Source organism: Bos indicus x Bos taurus, chromosome 22 (assembly GCF_003369695.1).
Source record: "Bos indicus x Bos taurus breed Angus x Brahman F1 hybrid chromosome 22, Bos_hybrid_MaternalHap_v2.0, whole genome shotgun sequence".
NCBI lineage: Eukaryota > Metazoa > Chordata > Mammalia > Artiodactyla > Bovidae > Bos > Bos indicus x Bos taurus.
In genome coordinates this window covers 53,200,627-53,219,749 of record NC_040097.1, presented here as the reverse complement: position 1 = coordinate 53,219,749, position 19,123 = coordinate 53,200,627, and the positions used below count along the sequence as shown (strand labels likewise).

At 41.5% G+C, this 19,123-nt stretch overlaps 1 protein-coding gene across 4 annotated transcripts in view; it reads left to right on the top strand.

Moving 5' to 3' along the window:
* Positions 1–371: 371 nt before the first annotated feature.
* The window catches only part of FBXL2 (F-box and leucine rich repeat protein 2), an 81,950-nt gene continuing 63,198 nt past the window's right edge, over positions 372–19,123 (top strand). For 3 of the 4 annotated variants that reach the window (XR_003507714.1, XR_003507715.1, XM_027522259.1), the window contains exons 1-2: positions 372–454; positions 18,787–18,848. Coding sequence is in view for 1 of the 4 variants with exons in the window: in XM_027522259.1 (XP_027378060.1) it covers positions 452–454; positions 18,787–18,848 (65 nt within the window). In the remaining 3 variants the exon portion in view is untranslated. Of the gene's footprint in view, positions 455–18,786; positions 18,849–19,011; positions 19,106–19,123 lie in introns of all 4 variants that reach the window. The other variant, XM_027522261.1, reaches the window with a different exon arrangement.

The following is a 19,123-nucleotide window of genomic DNA, read 5'->3' as shown; positions in this document are numbered from 1 at the left end:
AGATAGGCTTTGAAGCAGATAGACTAGAAAAAACAGTGATTACACCAGGTGTTGGGATTTGGCATGGTTTTATTCTTCTTAATTCGTTATTGTTTAAAGTGTCTCCAATAATAATGTGTTACTTAAATAGGATAAATTTATAAACGTCTTTCCCAGCAGGCTGAGGCTGGTTTATCTGTAAGATGAGGGATATCAAGGTGATTAGGGTGTTGAGGTACCATATGGAAAGGAGCAAAGGCAATGAGGCCCCCGACCAGGACCGAGGTGTGGGGGCACAAAGGGGCGGTCCAAAGGCCCCGCCCCTTATCGTCACGTGCTCAGCGGCAGCCAATGGCTGCCTCCGAGCCCACCTAGGGGACGGGGCGGGGCTCCCAGCTGTCGTCACCAGGACAACGGGCGTTGCCGGCGCCTTGTGACTCTGGGCTGTGGGCGCGCTCGCGGCTCTTCGGCCATGGTGAGTTTGGGGCCCTCGCAGCCCGGCCACCAGGCCCTTCCCCGCCCGAGCTGTCCCTCCGCGCGGCCGCCTGCTGGTGTGGGCGGGTGGCGCCGGGGTCGCCGAAAGGCCGGGCTGAGGCCTGCGGGGCTGCCGGGCAGGGCAGGGCTGGGCGGGCCCCCGGGAGGGGGAACCCTGGGGCAGGCGGAACGCCCGCCCGCTGCCCGGGAGCGGCGCCGAGAGTGCCGGGGTCACTGCGGGGACCCAGACCCGGCCGGCCGCCGGACAGCGTAATGCTGTTTCGCCCTAGTGAGCCTGATAAGCCACTCAGAGAGGGTGTGGTTAGGGGGAAAAAAAGGATATGTATGAATATCATCTACCATGTATAGTCATATTAACACTATGTTTCAGTCTGCGTGCTTCCTGTCCCATTTCTATGCAATTATGTACAAATAGGTATTTCTTTGAAATTCATCATTCTGACAGGTTTCTATAGCATGTGAAAATTTGAATTTGTAATTTTGGGGATTCCTCACTCCTTTTTAAAAATGGGGCATTAAGGTGGTGTTTTTTTCTGAGTGCAGCACCCGCACTCGGGGATTTAATTCCTAATTAGTGCGTAGTAAACCCTTTAAATTATTACCTTTATTCAATAACTTGAGACTGAGTGGGCATCCCACCTGGACCCCATTAAGCTCGTTTATAACCCGAAGACTCGGCTCAGGTATTGGCTTGAATAGGCAAGATTTAGGGAATTGTCAATCGAAGGTGTGAATTCTCCAGAAGCCTCCAAAAGGTGTAAAAGAAGAGCAGAGCTGGATTGTCTGCTTGGAGACACACCTTTGGTGTATTTGCGAGAGGGTGGGGGTGGGTGAGAGGAAAACGCTTAGTTCTGAGAAACAGTTTTTGTAACTGTTAGTAGTGTTACCTAGATTTGCTGCTTACCTGCAGGGGTTAGTGGAAGAGCTACTGAACTGAGAGTGGCCGGTGCTCCCCAAGTGCCGGTAGGGCTTCTGGAGAGATACGCTGCCCTTTGGAATCTTGGCTGGCTCTGTCCTGTCTTAGTAACTAAGCTACTAAGAGAACGTGGATGATCTGTATCTCATTGACCCCAGAAGAACAACTGCCAGCTGTGTGACCTGTTGATAGTAGGAAAAAAAATACCCCATCACCCACAAATAACAGCAATGCTTCTTTAGTCCCTGCATGCTTCTTTTAAATTCTGAGTTGCTTTAAGTGAAAATTAATGGAGCCAGAAGAATTTCAGGAAATGAATTTATGAAAAGCTAAGTGTTGTAAATGTTGCAGCGTCTTACTTTTTACATGTAATCTGTGAGAAAAGCTCTTACAATTCTGGCAAGGGGAAAGAACATTAAGGAGTTAACAGTTTCACAGCTTTCTCTCTGAGGGCTTATATTCCTCCAGTTGTCCATTTTCCTTTTCTTCTTTTTGGTCCACCTGTTCCATCCTGATTCACTGTTGTGAATCAACAGTCCACCTTGATTCACGGTTGTAAATTTTAGAGTTTTATGTACTCTAAAAGCATCTTACTGTACTTGTGTACTACTGGTTGCTTTGCCAAACTTAGAAATGCTTTGGTTTTTATCTTTAAGCATTAAGAATTTAATTCATGGGAGGAATTTAAGTGAGTGGTAACCTGATGCCTAGGCTCCAGGGTAAAGGGGAGTGAGTGGTTAGTGTAGAGGGAGGATAAGGAGGCTGCTTCTATAATCCCCCAAATGTACTCCAGATATTAACATTACCCTTCCTTAAATGCTTGAATCTAAACATACAGCTTTAGCATTGGATATTTATGGCGTTGCACGTGAATTTTTCTTCAGGGCGTCCCTGGCAGTCTGGTGATTAAGACTCCATGGCTTCCAATGCAGGAGATGTGGGTTTGATCTCTGGTCGAGGAACTAAGAAGTTGTTTAGTTGCTCAGTTTTGATCCCATGGACTGTAGCCCACCATGCCCCTCTATCCTTGGGATTCTCCAGGCAGGAATACTGGAGTGGGTTGCCATTTCCTTCTCCGGACGATCTTCCCGACACAGGGATTGAGCCCATTTCTCTGGCATTGGCAGGTGGATTCTTTACTGCTAAGCCACCAGGAAAGCCCTAAGATCCACATGCCGTGCAGGAGAAAAAAAAAAAGAATTCAGTTAAGCCACTTGTTTCTATTGCCTTTAAATGATAAATGACAGCTGACATTTATTGTGTACATTTTATGCGTGAGACATTTTTATAAGCACCCCATGTGTCTTAAGTAACCATCACAACAACCTTACGCGGAAAATACCGTTTCCACATTTTAGAGATGAGGAAATGAGGCACAGAGAGGTAAAGTAACTCACCCAGTCAGATTTCAAAACCAGGCATCTTGTCTCAGAGCCGGCTTATGTAAACGTTGGATTATGCTATAGTGTATGGTGTCTTGTTATATGTTCCCTCCAAATATAAGCTATTTTTCTGTTAGGAGATGAGTTTTCTCCCTTACTTGGATTTTAATGTTTTGCGTGCTTATGAGTATTTGTCTTTTGTTCTTGGCACTTGGCTGCACACTGTTGAGCAGAGTAGGCACGCCTAGGCTTCTGTGCTCTGCCTTTTCTTCTCTTTCACACAGATGAAATGACGAGGAATCAATGACGACAGATCATTGGATTAGGGTTCATACTCATGGCTGTAATAGCATTTAAAGTTTCTCCTGTCATTTCAGTTTGTGTTCAGGAATTGGCACCTGCTTTCTGTGAATCACAAAGGCTGGCTTTTTTTTTTTTTTTTAATTTTAATTGAAGTATAGTTGATTGACAATGTTGTGCCAGTCTCTGCTGTACAGCAGTGTGATTCACTGTTTTATACACACACATACATTCTTTTTTAAATATTCTTTTTCATTATGGTTGATCCCAGGAGACTGGATATAGTTGCCTGTGCTATACTGTAGGACCTGTTGTTTATCCGTTCTATATATGGGCTTCACTGGTGGCTCAGAGGTTAAAGCGTCTGCCTCCAGTGCAGGAGACCCAGGTTTGATCCCTGGGTCGGGAAGATCCCCTGGAGAAGGAAATGGTAACCCACTCCAGTATTCTTGCCTGGAGAATCCCATGGACAGAAAAGCCTGGTAGGCTACAGGTTTTTTTTTGTTTTTTTGTTTTTTAATTGAAGTGTAGTTGATTGACAGTGTTGTGCCAGTCTCTGCAGTGTGACTCAGTTATACACACACATACATATAAGCATACATCTGCTGACCCCAGCCTCCCACCCCAACCCTCCCTCAGCCCCCTCCCGGTGGCATCCACAAGTTTGTTCTCTTCCATCCACGTTGCTGAAAGGGCATTATTTCATTCTTTGCTATGACTGAGTAGTAGTCCATTGTATATATACCACACCTTCTTTATCCATTGACCTGTAAATGGATATTGAGGGTGTTTCTGGGTCTTGGCTACCGTAAATAATGCTGCTATGAACATAGCGGTGCAAATGTCTTTTGAATTACAGTTTTATCCGGGTGTATGCCCAGGAAGTGGGATTTTTGGATGATATGGTAATTCTCTTTTTAGTTTTCTGAGGAGAAATCCATATTGTTTTCCACAGTGGCTGCATCAACTTGCATTTTCTGCAACAGTGTAGGAGGGTTTCCTTTTCTCCACACCTTCTCCAGCATTTGTTATTTGTAGATTTTTTGATGATGGCCATTCTGACCTGTGTGAGTTGATACCCTGTTGTATTTTTTGGTTTGCATTTATAATTAACAATATTGAGCATCTTCTCATGTGTCTATTGGCCATTTGTATGTCTTTTTTTGAGAAATGTCTGTTAAGGTCTTTGCCCAGTTTTGAGTTGGGTTGTTTGTGTTTTGTTGTTGAGCTGTATCAGCTGTTTGTGTGTTTGGGTGATTAAGCCCTTGTTGGTTGCAGCATTTGCAAATATTTTCTTTTGTTCCATAGGTCGTCTTTTCATTTTGCTTATGGTTTCTTTGCTGTGCAAACACTTGTTGAGTTTGACTAGGTCTCATTTGTTTGTGTTTTTATTGCTATTGCCTTGGGAGACTGACCTAAGAAAACATTGTTACAAGACGAACTTTTAACATAAAGCCATTAGACTTGAAGGATGAGACTATTTTTAAAAGTAAAATTTTATTTTCTGAGGTTTTTTCCTAATAATCCATTCAATTCAGTCGCGTAGTCATGTCCAACTCTCTGCAGCCCCGTGGACTGCAGCACGCTAGGCTTCCCTGTCTATCACCAATTCCCAGAGCCTGCTCAGACTCATGTCCATCGAGTTGGTGATGTCATCCAACCATCTCATCCTCTGTCATCCCCTTCTCCTGCCTTCAATCTTTCCCAGCATAGTTTTCATTTATTTTAGTTGTATATTCTAAAATTGTTACAAAAAGACATCAAAAAGCTTTAAACTTTAATTTGTATGGATCAAAATATATGTTGGATTACCTGTTGTCATCAGGTTTTTGTTAACTGCTTTCCACTTGAGCTTGTAAGGCAGATTTATTTTTTGGAAATATAAAACAGCATTGTATCATAGAATTGTCCCATTTTAATTGATTTCATTTGGAGTTCTCCCAGTGTTGCTCTTTCTGTATTTGCCTGTGGTTAAGACTTCTCAGAGGTGTTGAGAAGCAGAATAAAGTATATTCTATTTTACCAACAGTTTTGGTCTCTTTGCCATCACATGGTGTAGTTAAGAGAGCTTATATAATGAGATCTTTGTTAATAGATCATGACAACAAGTTTCTCTCTTATTAATTTTCCTACTCTGGACAAAACTGGTCTCCTTTATGGCTGCACTAAGGAGGTACATAATTTTTAGTAATCGTAACAATAACTCCCTTTCATAGAGCCCTTCCACTGTGTTCATTTTTAGGCTGATCACTTCACATTTATCTCACTTAACCCTTCTAACATCCCTGTGAGATTGACATCATTGTACTCACTTAATAGGCCCAATTGTTTAGACAGTTTGCCCAAGGTCACATAGTTGGTGAGTGACAGCCAGGATTTGAACTCAAACAATCTGTCTTTAAAGTATGGCATTTTAAGCATTGCACCATGGCTTCTTCCCAAACTGAAGATTGTGCCTGGTACCTGGCGTGCGGCTTTTCCAGTTCTCATTGCTGCCCCTGTAATCGTGTCTTTCCATTAAATTTTCTGTCCCATGGTTTTCTGTCCAGCAAATATTTGTGTATCTCAGTATGTGCCAGTCTGTTCTAGGCAGTGGGTGCACAACCGTAAATGAAACAGGAAAGGCTCTGGCCTCGTGGAGTTACATTCTAGTGGTGGGAGGACAGATAATAAGCATATAGATAAGGTGGTGAGAAGGGCTTTGGAGAAAAAGCTGAATAAGAGGAAGTTTTGAGGATGGTTGAGTGGATGAGAGGAGGGAGGACTTGCTTTTTTAAAAAAAAATACTATTTGGCCGTGCTGAGTCTTCGTTGCAGCATGCAGGATCTTTAGGTGGGACAAGCTCACCCTTATTTGTAGCATGTGAGATCTAGTTCCCTGACCAGAGATCACACCTGGGCCCCCTGCATTAGGAACTGGGAGTCCTAGCCACTGGACCACCAGGGGAGTCCCGGAACTTACTCTTTCTGTTGGTGGAAGGGAAGGTGTCTCTGAGCAGAGGATGTGGCGTGTGAATGCCTAGGAGAAAGACCCTTTCAGGAAGGAATACATATGCAAAGGTCCCGAGGCACTGCCTGGTGTATTGGAGGAACAGCGAGGAAAACCTGGAGTGGAATAAGATGAGCTTGGCAAGAGGGGAGGCCAAGTTAGTCAGGGAGACCAGATTGCATAAGACGAACAAGCCATTTAAGGGAATTTGCCTTCCATTTGAGGGGAGAGGAGGTGATTGACGGAGTTTAAGAAGAATGGCAGAGCATGGCTTTGCATTTCATAAAAGGACCGTTCTGTCTGCTGTGTGGAAAGTATACGCGAGGTAGGAGTGAGGGGAGAAAGGACAAGAACAAAGGAAACCAGAGAAGGCGTTGTTTGGTTCAGTCATCCATGGGGTTGGCTGTGCAATAGAAAAGCAAGTGAAGAATGGTTCAGCGATTGGAGTCTGAGCAATAGTAACACGTTGTCATTTGCTGAGATGAAGACTATGGGAGGAGTAAATTTAGCAAGGGATGAAGAAAGGAGTTGGTTGTGGGCTTGATAAATTCGTGATCCTTATTAAACATCTAAAGTGAAAGATATCTAGAGACACAGAGTTACGTTTTCAGAAACAGTGGGATATTTTTAAAACGCAAACTGAATTGAATCTTGAAGTATTAGATTTGGAAGAGACTTTTTGAGGTTTTCTAGTACAATCCTTTCATTTTACAAACTAGAAATGCTGAGAAGTCAATTGCCTGCCACAGAGTTAAATAGCCTTTACTACCGATTCTCCAGTACAAAGAACACTTGACCTGGAGTCAGGAGATACAAGTTTATATTGTAGTTTTCCTTTTTTTTTTTCCAGTTCTAAACCTTGGGTAAGTCATTTATCTGCTCCAAGTCTTTCTTCTATCAGAACAGATAATAAAGACTTCCACTGTTAGGATGTTGAAAGTTGCAAAAACTAGACATTGCTGTTTCTACCCTAATGATGGGAAAAGGTTGAGAAGCTACAAGATTGCAGTTCTCTAAAACCCGTCTAGAGAGCTGAGGTCACAAAGAAATCTACATGAATTAAAATTGAGGCTGTAACAGGCCCTTCCCAGAAAAAAGGAGACGCGTAGATACTTTGACCTGTGGAGGGGTCAGCAGGAGGGAGAAGAGTCTGCTATAGACAGCTCTTGGAGCAATCGGTCAACGTTTACTGACTGCTTGTGGGCTGGAGTGACCGCTGGAATCCCGAGGAGCCCCAGCCACAGAGCACGTTGCACCCACCTCTCTTTCCCTTGGGTCTTCGCTGAGTATATGCATGTAGACATGCCCTGGAGTGCAGGACCTTCCTGAGGTGGGCGATGCCTGCTGAAGGCCAGGGTCAGGGCAGGAGAATCAACAGAAATCTCTCTGAGGCACTAGGGGCTTTCCCCAAGTGTAAGGCAGGGCCACCACGGACAGGGGGCACGGCAGGGGAGCTGAGAAATGTCCCTCTGTGGCTATCCAGGCTTTCAATCAGGGAGGCAACAGGCTTTCAGGTGGCAGACAGAGGCAGAGAGAGATCTCCATAAGGCATGGACAGCAGAGGGTGCCACAGCAGAGCCAGCTCCCGGCTGACAGCCAGAGTGTAAAACAGAGATGGTGCTCTTAGTTTTCAGAAAGCTAGCACCTGGGTTGTAAAGCTCAACGAGATCTGTGAAGTTCACCAGTGCTCAGATCCCAGCTTCTCCTGAAGGTGCATTTCTGATTGCACCCTAAAAAAAATTTAAAGCCGATCTTGAACTGAATCTAACTAGCGCTATAACACAATTGAGACCCAGATCAACTAGAAATTAAAAGGATTCAGTGCCTGCTACCTTCACTGTAAGCAACGTAATTGAAGGAGGAACTTTGCTTTATGGAGGTAAATGACTATACTTTAAAAAAATTCAGGTATAATTGACATAATAACATACTAAAGTTGTACAACGTAATGATTTGAAATTTGTATATATTGCAAAATGATCACCGTAACAGATCTAGTGAACATCTGTCACCATACATAGTTATAGAATTTTTGCCTTGTGATGAGAATTTTTAAGATCTACTCTCCTAGCACTTTCAGATACGCCAAACAGTATTGTTAACTATAGTTACCATTCTGTATGTTACATGCCCAGGATTTATTCATTTTGTAACTAGAAATGCCTTTTGATTGTCTTTGGCTGTTTTGTCCACCCTCCCATTCCCCATCTATGGAATCATAAATCTGTTATCTATGAGTTTATTTTTTTTGAAAGATTACACATATAAGTCAGATCATTTATCTTTTAATGTATTTGTGTTTCACTGTGTGACATTTTAGTTGGCATAGTGCCCTCAAAATACTTCGTGTTGTTGCAGGTGTCAAAATTTCCTTTTTTTAAATGGCTGAATCATATTCCACTGTATATATCTATTATATTTCCCTTATCTATTCATTTATCAATGGGCAACCTATTTACATATCTTGACTTGTACATAATGCTTCGGTGAACATAGGAGCCCCTATCTCTTCAAATTATTGTTTTTGTTTTCTTCAGAAAAATCCCTAAAATTGGAATTCTTGGATCATAGGGTAGCCCTGTTTTTAATTTTTTGAGGAAACTCCATACCGTTTTCCACAGAGACTGCATCAGTGTAGATTCCCACCAGCTGTGCGTGAGGGTTCTCACTGCTTGTTACTTGTTGTCTCTTTAATAATATCCATTCTGATAGGTATGAGGTGGTATCAATATTTTGATTTGTATCAATATTTCCCTGATGATTAATGATGTTGAGGGCCTTTTCATGTACTTGTTGGCCGTATCTTTGGAAAGACATCTGTATAGCTCCTCTGCCCATTTTTTCATTAGATTTCTTGTTGAATATTAACTTCTTATTGCATATGTTTAGCAGAATCATTCATAGATTGTAGTTTTTGTTGGTGGTTTTCTTTGCTGCACAGAAGCATTTTAGTTTGACGTAGTCTGATGTATTTTTTGCTTTCGTGGCCTTATCTTTTGGTGTCAAGTCCAAAATCATCTCCATAACTTATGTCAAGGAGCTTACAGCCTTTTTTTTTTCCCTAGGAGTTTTATTTTTTTCTAGGAGTTTTTTTTTCAAGTCTTACATTCGAAGCTTATCATCCATTCTAGGTTAATTTTTGTGTATGGTGTAGGACAGGGCTCCACTTTCATTCTCTTGCAGGTGGCTGTTCAATTTTCTCAGCACCATTTATTAAAGAGACTACCTTTTTTCCCTTGTATATTCTTCCTTTGTCATAGATTAATTGACCCATAGTGTGTGGGTTTATTTCTGGATTTCTTTTCTGTTCCATTGATCTGTGTGAATGTTTTTCTGCCAATGCTATACTGTTTTGATAGCTTTGCAGTATAGTCAGAAGTCAGGGAGCTTGAATCCTCCAGTTCTGTTCTTTCCCAAGATAGTTTTGGCTATTTGTGTGTTTATGTTTCCGTACAAGTTCTGAGATTATTTGTTGCAGTTCTATAAAAAATCCCCTGATATATTTTGATAGGGATTGCATTCAATCTGTAGATCGTCTTGTATAGTATGGTCACTTTACCAGTACTAATTCTTCCTATATAAAACACGATATATTTTTTCATCTCTTTGTATTGTCTTCAGTTTCATCTTATAGTTTTATAGTCTTTTATAGACTTTCCACAGAGAAGGCAGTGGCACCCCACTCCAGTACTTTTGCCTGGAAAATCCCATGGACGGAGGAGCCTGGTGGGCTGCAGTCCATGGGGTCGCTGAGGGTCGGACACGACTGAGCGACTTCACTTTCACTTTTCACTTTCATGCATTGGAGAAGGAAATGGCAACCCACTCCAGTGTTCTTGCCTGGAGAATCCCAGAGACGGGGGAGCCTGGTGGGCTGCCGTCTATGGGGTCGCACAGAGTCACACACGACTGAAGCAACTTAGCAGCATAGACTTTCCAAGTACGGCTCTTTTACCTCCTTAGGTTTATTCGTAGTTACCTAATTTTTTTTTATGAGATGGTAAAGGTGATTGTTTCCTTAACTTCTTTTATAGTTTGTTGTTAGTGCATAGAAATGCAACAAATTTCTATATCTTGTTAGCATTCTGCAGATTTACAAGATTCATTGATAAGCTTTAGTTGTTTTCTGGTGGCATCTTTCAGATTTTCTACATATAGTATCATGTAATCTGCAGACAGTGACAATTTTATTTCTTCCTTACCATTTTAGATATATTTCTTTTTCTTGTCTGATTGCTGTGGTTAGGACTTCCAATACTCTGTTGAATAAAAGTATTGAGAGTGGGCATCTGTGTTTTGTTTCTGATCTTAAAGAAAATGTTTTCAGCTTTTCACCATTGAGTATGATGTTAACTGTGGATTTGTCTTATGTGGCCTTTATTATGTTGATGTATGTTCCCTCCGTGCCCACTTTCTGGGGAATTTTGATCACAAATTAATGTTGAATTTTGTCAAAAGCTTTTCCTGTGATTATTGCAATAATCATATGGTTTTTATTCTTCAGCTTGTTAATGTGTATTACATTGATTTTTCAGATATTGAAAAATCCTTACATCCCTGGGATAAGTCTCTCTTGATTATGGTTTATGATTCTTTTAGTGTATTGTTGGGATCAGTTTGCTGATGTTGTGTTGAAGATTCTTGCATTTATGTTCATCAGTGGTATTGGCCTGTGAGTTTCTTTTTTAGTATCTTTGGTTCTAGTATCAGGGTGATGAGTGCCTCATAGAATGAGTTTGTAATTGTTCTTTCCTCTGCATGTTGTGTGTGTGTGTGAGTGTGTGAGAATTGTTTAAGGATAGGCGTTAGTAAACTTTTCCCTAAACGCTTTGTAAAACTCACCTGTAACGCCGCCTGGTCCTGGGCTCCGTAGCCCCAGCTGCAGCGTGTGGCTTGTGGGAACTTAGCTCTCTAACAGGCCGTGGCAGTGAAAGCACAGACCTAACCACGGGACCACTGGAGTCCCTGGTCTGGACTTTCGCTTGTTGATAATTTCTGAATTACTGACTCAGTTTCAGTACTGGTAACTTGTCTATTCATATTTTCTGTTTCTTCCTGTTCAGTTTTGGGAGATTGTACATTTATAAGAATTTGACCATTTCTTCCAGGTTTTTCATTTTATTGAGATATAGTTGTATTAGCCTCTTATGATCTTTTGTATTTCTGTGGTATCATTTGTAACTTCTTTTTCATTTCTGATTTATTGATTTTTTTTTTTGATGAATTTGGCTAAAGGTTTATCAATTTTGTTTACATTTGCAAAGAACCAGATTTTAGTTATGTTGATCTTTTCTGATTTTTTAAAGTCTATTTCATTTATTTCCACTGTGATCTTCATGATTTCTTTCCTTCTACTAACTTTGTGTTTTGTTTATTCTTTATTTTTTAGTTCCTGTAGGTGTAAGGTTAGGTTGCTTGAGATTTTTCTTGTTTCCTGAGGTAAACTTGCGTTGCTTTAAATTTCCCTCACTGCTTTTGCTGCATCCCATAGGTTTTGGATCTTTGTGTTTTGATTTTCATTTGTCTCTAGATATTCTTGATCTTCCCTTTGTTTTCTTTAATGACCCATCGGTTGTTTTGTAGCATGTTGTTTAACCCCCATGTGTGGGTGTGTTTTTATTCCTTGTAGTTGATTTCTAGTCTCATAGCATTGTGGTTGGAAAAGATACTTGATATTATCAGTTTTCTTAAATTTACTGATGCTTGTTTTATGGCCTTAAATGTGGTCTCTCCTGGAGAATGTTCCATGTGTGCTTGAAAGACTGTATTCTGCTCCTTTTGGGTGGAATTCTCTGTATATATCAGTTAAGTCTGTCACATCTAATATGTCATTTAAGGCCAGTGTTCCCTTATTGATTTTCTCTCTGGATGATCATTGATATATGTGGGGTGTTAAAGTTCCCTACTATTATTATGTTACTGTTGATTTCTTTTTTTTATGTCTGCTAATATTTGCCTTATGTATAAAGGTGCTCCTATGTTGGGAACATATATATTTATGAAGTTTGATGTAAAAATTTCTCAGTCGTGTCGGACTCTTTGTGACCCCATGGACTATACAGTCCATGGAATTCTCCAGGCCAGAATACTGGAGGGGGTAGCCTTTCCCTTCTCCAGGGGATCTTCCCAACCCAAGGATCAAAGCCAGGTCTCCTGCATTGCAGGCAGATTCTTTACCAGCTGAGCCACTGTTTTGTTCTTGGATTGATTCCTTGATCGTTATAAAGTATCCTTCTTTGTCTTTGTAACAGTCTCTATTTTGAGGAAATTTGTTTTGCCCCATATAAGTATTGCTACTCCGGCTTTGTTTTGATTTCTGTTTGCATGGAATACCTTTTCTATCCCCTCAGTTTCAGTCTTTGTGTGTCTCAAGTGAGATCTGAAGTGAGTCTCTTGTAGGCAGCATAAATAAGGGTTTTGTTTTGTATCCATTCAGCCCCTCTGTGTCCTTTGATTGGAACATACAGTCTATTGCAGTTAAGGTAATTATTGATGCATATGTTCTTACTGCCATTTTGTTCATTGTTTGGGGGTGGTTTTATCTTTTTCTTTTGTTCTTGTTACTTGATGACTAGTGTTATGTTCGGATTTTTTCTTTAAAAAAATATTTATTTATTTGGCTGCACGGGGTCTTAGTTGTGGCATTCGGGATCTTTGCATCACGTGGAGTCTCCTGTTGCAGTGCACGGACTCTCTGGTTGTGGTGCGCAGGCTCAGTAGTTGCGGCGTTCAGGCTCTCTGTGTGGGGCACATGAGCTCCGAAACACACAGGCTCAGTAGTTGTGGCGTTCAGGCTCTCTGTGTGGGGCACACGAGCTCCGAAACGCACAGGCTCAGTAGTGGTGCCATGTGGGCTTAGTTGCTCTGCAAGCACGTGTGATCTTAGTTCCCTGACCAGGGATCAGACTTGTGTCCCCTGCATTGCAAGACGGATTCTTAACCACTGGACCACCAGAGGTCCCTTTTTCTTTGTGCGTGTGTGTGTGTGTGTGTGTGTGTGTGTGTGTGTGTATGTATTAGGTTTTTTGATTTGTGGTTATTGTGAGGTTTTTTAATAGCAATCTTAATATATGTGATTAAGTTGCTGATCTCTTAATTTCAAATGCATTTTTAAAACCCCTCATGATTACTGTTTTTTTTTATATCATACCTTTAATTTAACTGCTTTGTGTATCCTTAACTGCTTAAGGGGCTTTGATGTAGATGTTACTGGTTTTGTTTTTAGCCTTCCTTCTCTCTGTGCGTGGTTGATTCCCTGCCTTTACTGTATGTGTGTCTTTACTGATGATCTTTTTCATTTTGTAATTTTCATGTTTCCAATTGGGGCCTTTCTTTTTTCACCTAGAGTAGTTCCTTAGTATTTAATATAAAGCTGATTTGGTGGTGCTGAACTCTTTTAACTTCTGCTTGTTGATAAAACTTTTGATCTTTCTATCAAATCTGAAGGAGAGCCTTGTTGGATATTCTTGATTGTAGGTTCTTCAATTTCATCATTTAAAATATATCACTCATCTGGCTGGCAGAGTTTCTGCTGAAAAATCAGGTGATAACCTTATGGGAGTGCCCCTGCTTTACCCTTGCTGCTTTTAAGATTCTCTCTTTATCTTTATTTTTTGTCATTTTAATTACAATGTGTCTTGGTGTGTTCTTCTTTGGGTTTATCCTATATGGAACTCTCTGCCTTTCCTGAACTTGGATAAGTGTTTCTTTTCCCAGTTTGCAGAAGTTTTCAGCTGTTATTTCTTCAGATATGTTCAACCCCCCCGCTTTTTTTTTTCAATTTCTCTTCTTTTGGGACCCCTATAATGTGAATATTAGTGTTCTTGATATTGTCCCAGAGGTCCCTTAGACTGTCCTCATTTAAAAAAATTTTTCTGTTCAGTGGTCATGATTTCCACTACTCTGTCTTCCAGCTTGCTGATCCATTTTTCTGTATGTTTTAATCTACTGTTGATTCCTTCTAATATATTTTTCTTTTTAAAAATTAAAAAAAAATTAATTGGTAGAAAATTGCTTTCCAGTGTGTTGGTTTCTGCCATATGATGTGACTCTCTATGATATATCTATGATATATGATTATGTATATATCCTCTTCCTTTTGAGCCTCCACCTCGCCACGCCCCCTCCCCCAATCCTACCCCTCTAGGTCACATAGAGTGCCGGGTTGGGCTCCCTGTGTTACAGAGCAACTTCCTACTAACTCTTACACATGATAATGTATGTATGTCAAGGCTGCTTTCTCAGCTCATCCCACCCTCACCTCCCCCACTGTGCCACATGTCCATTCTCTACTAGGTTCATCAGTACGGTTTTTCGGTTGGTGCAAAAGTAATTATGCTTTCAGATCCTGAATGTTAAATCGTCATAACTAGGCTCAAACACATCTTTATTAGTCAAAATAGGAACCATGACAATCAACATATTTTTGCAAATGAGAAATGTTTGTTTATTCCTGTAGCATAGAAAAAAAATCTGTGCTTCCAGATACGATGAACTCTTGGAAAGCATTTTCTGCATCCTCCTGGTTGTGGAAGCATTTTCCCTGCAAAAAGTTGTTGAGATGCTTGACGAAGTAGTAAGTTGGCAAGAGGTCAGGTGAATATGGCAGATGAGGCAAAACTTTGAACTTTGTTCAATTCATTGAACTTGCGACATGTTCATTATGTGACGTGGTCAGGCATTGTTGTGGAGAAGAATGGGTTCCATTCTGTTGCCCAGTGCCAACAGCAGGCGTTGCAGTTTTTCCTGCCTCTCACTGTTTGCTGAGCATGCTTCTCAGATGTAACGGTTTCACCGGGATTCAGAAAGCTGTAGTGGATCAGACGGGCATCAGACCACCAAACAGAGACCATGACCCCCATTTTTTGGTGCAAGTTTGGCTTTGGGAAGTGCTTTGGAGCTTATTCTTGGTCCAGCCACTGAGCTGGTTGTCATCTAAAAGGCACTTTTCATCACACGTCACAATCAGATCAAGAAATGATTCATTGTTGTTGCATAGAATAAGAAAAGGGGACACTTTAAAGAATGGTTTTATTTTGATTTGTGGTCAGCTTATGAGGCATCCACTTATTAAGGTTTGTCACCTTTCCGTTTTGCTTCAAAGGCCAAATGATTGTAGAATGGTCGATGTTGAGTTCTTGGGCAACTTCCTGTGTGGTTGTAAGAGGATCAGCTTTGATGCTCCTCTCAGTTGATCATTGTCAACTTCTAATGGCCAGCCACCACGCTTCTCATTTTCAGGATTCTCGTCTCCTTTGCAAAACTTCTTGAACCACCACTGCACTGTATGTTCATTAGCAGTTCCTGGTCTGGGTGCATTGTTGATATTGCAAGTTGTCTCTGCTGCTTTATAACCCATTTTGAACTCGAATAAGAAAATTGCTCCAATTTGCTATTTGTCTAAGGTCATTACTGTAGGTTGTCTAAAATACATATAAAATAAACAATAAGTAATAATTCATTAGCAAAAAGCATAAAGCAAGAATTATGCATTAAAATGATGTATAACATAACCACATTTATATAGAAATGTATTCAAATATCTAATGGCAAAGTTCAACAATGCAAAACTGAAATTACTTTTGCACCAACCTAGTAGATTCCACATATGTGTGTTAATATGCGATGTATGTTTTTCTGACTTACTGCACTCTGTATAAGAGGCTCTAGGTTCATCCACCTCACTAAATCCAACTCAAATTCATTCCTTTTTATGGCTGAGTAATATTCTACTCTATATATGTATCACATCTTCTTTATCTATTCATTTGTAAATGTACATCTAGGTTGCTTCCATGTCCTGGCTATTGTAAATATTGCTGCAATAAACATTAGGGTACATGTGTCTTTTAGAATTGTGGTTTTCCTTCTAGTATATTTTTCATTTCAGGTATTGTATTCTTCATCTCTGTCTTTTTAAATATATTTTTTCTCTTTGCTAAATATTTTTAACTTCTTGTTCTGTGCATCCATTATTCTCCTGAGTTCTTTGATTATCTTTACAGTCATTACCCTGAACTCTTTTTTGGGTGGATTGCCTGTTTCCACTTCACTAAGTTCTTCTGGGGTTGTATCATGTTCCTTCTCTGTTACCTCATTTTGCCTAAGTTGGTATTTATATTTTCACGTGTCTGGTAGGTTAATACATATCTTGACCTTGGAGAAACTGTTCTGTACAAGATGTCCTGTGTTGTCCCCGGCCTGTATGCTCTCGAGGTTTCCCCTGTGAGGGCTGTGTGGGTCCTTCGTTGTGGCAGGCTGACTGTGTGGGTGGTCTGGTAGGCTTGATTGGCCTCTCCTCTAGTTGGTTACCCGCCCGTGCCTTATGAAGAGGCTGTTGGGGCCCAGTCGCCAGGCAGCTGACTGCGGTGCCCCAGGAGGCCCGGGCTAGTGCCTGTTCACCGGTGGGTGGGTGCAGTCAGGGTCCAGAAAACTCTGGGGCTGTTGTCCGTGTACTACTGGTGGGTGAAACCAGGTTTTGGTTTAACGCTGGACTACTTATGGTCTGAGTCAGGCCCTGGGGTCTGACCGGAGTGCCCAGGGATCACAGAGCTGGTGTCTGATAACTAATGTGTTGGGGGGTGGTGCGGGAGGTGTTTCCTGACACAGATATGGGGTCACGGGCATTCTGAGGCTGTGCTGGCCTGCTAGTAGGAAGGGTCAGGGCCAGCCGGTCCCAGGGTAGGGTCTGGCCTGCTGCGGGCAGGCCGGCTCTGCAGACTACGGCTCTCTTGCATCTCGTGTCTGCCCCCAGGTAGGTGAGGCTTGTCTAGAGCCTGGAGCAGGACTGCTGGACAGTTTGGCTGGTGCCCGCCTGTGGGTGGGTGAAGCTGGGTCCTGTCCCTGTGACGGGCAGGGCTACGTCTAGAGGCGACTGTGGTCTCAGGGAGTTTTAGGCGGCCTGTCTGCTGACAGGTGGGCTGTGTCCCTGTCCAGTTAGCTACTTTGCCTGAGGTGTCCCAGCACTGGTCCCTACAGGCTGTTGGACGGGCCAGGTCCCTCAACGGGGCCTGCCAGAGCCCGTGTTCGCCCAGTAGGAGGAGCTCCCAAGAATGGCCTCTGCCAGTGTCTTTGTCCCCAAGGTGAGCCACAGCCCCGCTTCCCCCACCTCTCCAAGAGACTCCCTGAGACCAGCAGGCAGGTCTGGCCCTGGCTCCTGTCCAATGACTGCTTTGGCCCCGAGTTCCGGAACACGGCAGGTTTTGTGTGCTCCTTTCAAGAGCCTTCTCCGTTTCCCTCAGTCCTTAGGGACTCCCAAGGCCAAGCCCCACTGACCTTCAAAGCCAGACTCTCTGGGGGCTGTCTTCTTGCTGCCTGACCCCAGGGCTGTGGAGCCTGATGTGGAGCTCGGCACGCTAACTCCTGGGAGAACCTCTGCAATGTAATTATCCTCCAGTTTGTGGGTTGCCATCTCTGTGGTGAGGGACCTGGTTATTTTGCCCCCTCCTGCCTGTCTGGTTGTAGTTCCCTCTTTATGTCTTTAGTTGTAGATTTTCTTCTGGTAGGTCCTGGTCTTTTTCATGGGTGCCTGTGATTTTGGTGTGCTTGTGAGAGGAGGTAAGCTCACGGTCTTTCTGCTTTGCCATCTTGGCGAGTCTCTCCTCCCCTTCTGTCAGTTTTTTCAAAGAAACAACTCTTGGTTTCATTGATCTTTGTAAAGTTCTGGGGTTTTTTACTCACAATTATTTGTTGTGAAATAACAAATTATGAGACATGGAAAGAAAGAAAAAAGTGTGACCCATGGTTAGGAGAAGAGCTTAGAGAAACTGAGTCAGTGATGGGCCAGATGTTGAACAGTTGGAATGGATGAACAGTTGGAAAATTTTAACAGGAAAATGGAAGACTATAAAAAGATATAACTGGGAATGCGGAAGTGATAGTACCGCGTTAGAAGTTAAGTTTTCATTCGGTGGGCATAACAGCAGACTGGATGTAGTTGGCAAACCCCAAGTAGAATAGGTACAAAGCTGAGAAGCATTGCTGACTCAGCACTGTTAAATCTTCCAGTTCATGAACATGTAATGTGTTTCAGTTTAAGTCTGATTACTCACGACAGTGTTTAGTATAAGTTTTCAATATATAATATCATGTACTTCTTTCCTTAAATGTATTCCTAAATAGGTTTTTTCTTATGCTGCTACAAATGAGATTATTTTCTTAATTTTATTTTAAGGTTGGTCATTGCTAATGTATGGAAATACAAATTATTTTTGTATAAATCCATGGTGTATTTGTATGTTAAATGTTTCAACCTTGCTGGAATTCCGTGATTAATAGCTTTTTATGTCTTTTTTCTAGAATTTTCAGTGTACAGGATCGTGTCATCTGTAAACAGAAGTTTTATTTCTTCCTTTTCAGTCAGCATGCCTTTTATTTATTTTCTTTGCTGAATAGCCTTGCCTGGAACCTCTGATACAGTGTAGGATAGAAGTGACTGTGTGTTAACTCTTCTCTAAATGTTTGCCATTCTTATTAAATGGTATAGAATATAAACTGTATTTATGTCTGTCAGTATTGGAGAATACTGACTTCATGAAATTGGTGTCATCGGTGGAAGATCAATTTACAGTTTTGTGTTGGTTTCTGCTCTACAGCAGTGAGAATCAGTCATAATCGTATCCCTGCCTTCCTGAGCTTCCTGGGGGCCATTTTGATCTACAAAATATGTAACTTTTTTTTGATTGATTGAGGAACATTTTAATAATTTCACTTTTTTTTTTCTTTTAGGTTTTCTCGAATAATGATGAAGGCCTTATTAACAAAAAGTTACCCAAAGAACTTCTTTTGAGGTAAGTGTAGGGATTTTGTATATGATTCGAAATGTAAAGATTTAAATATTTCGTATATGATTCAGTCATAAAGTTCCAAGACAGTCTCCTTTCTCACTGTGAGTCCATAGCATAGAAAAACAGACAGAATTAGCCTAACTGACTTTCTGTTTTTGTTTTATAGAATGCTGTTCAGCTTGTTGTTAACTTTTACTTGGTCTAATCCAGAATGTACTAAGTATGTACGTAGCATTGGTCTGGATTCTTTTTGTAATGTGGTAAGTATTGTAATAATC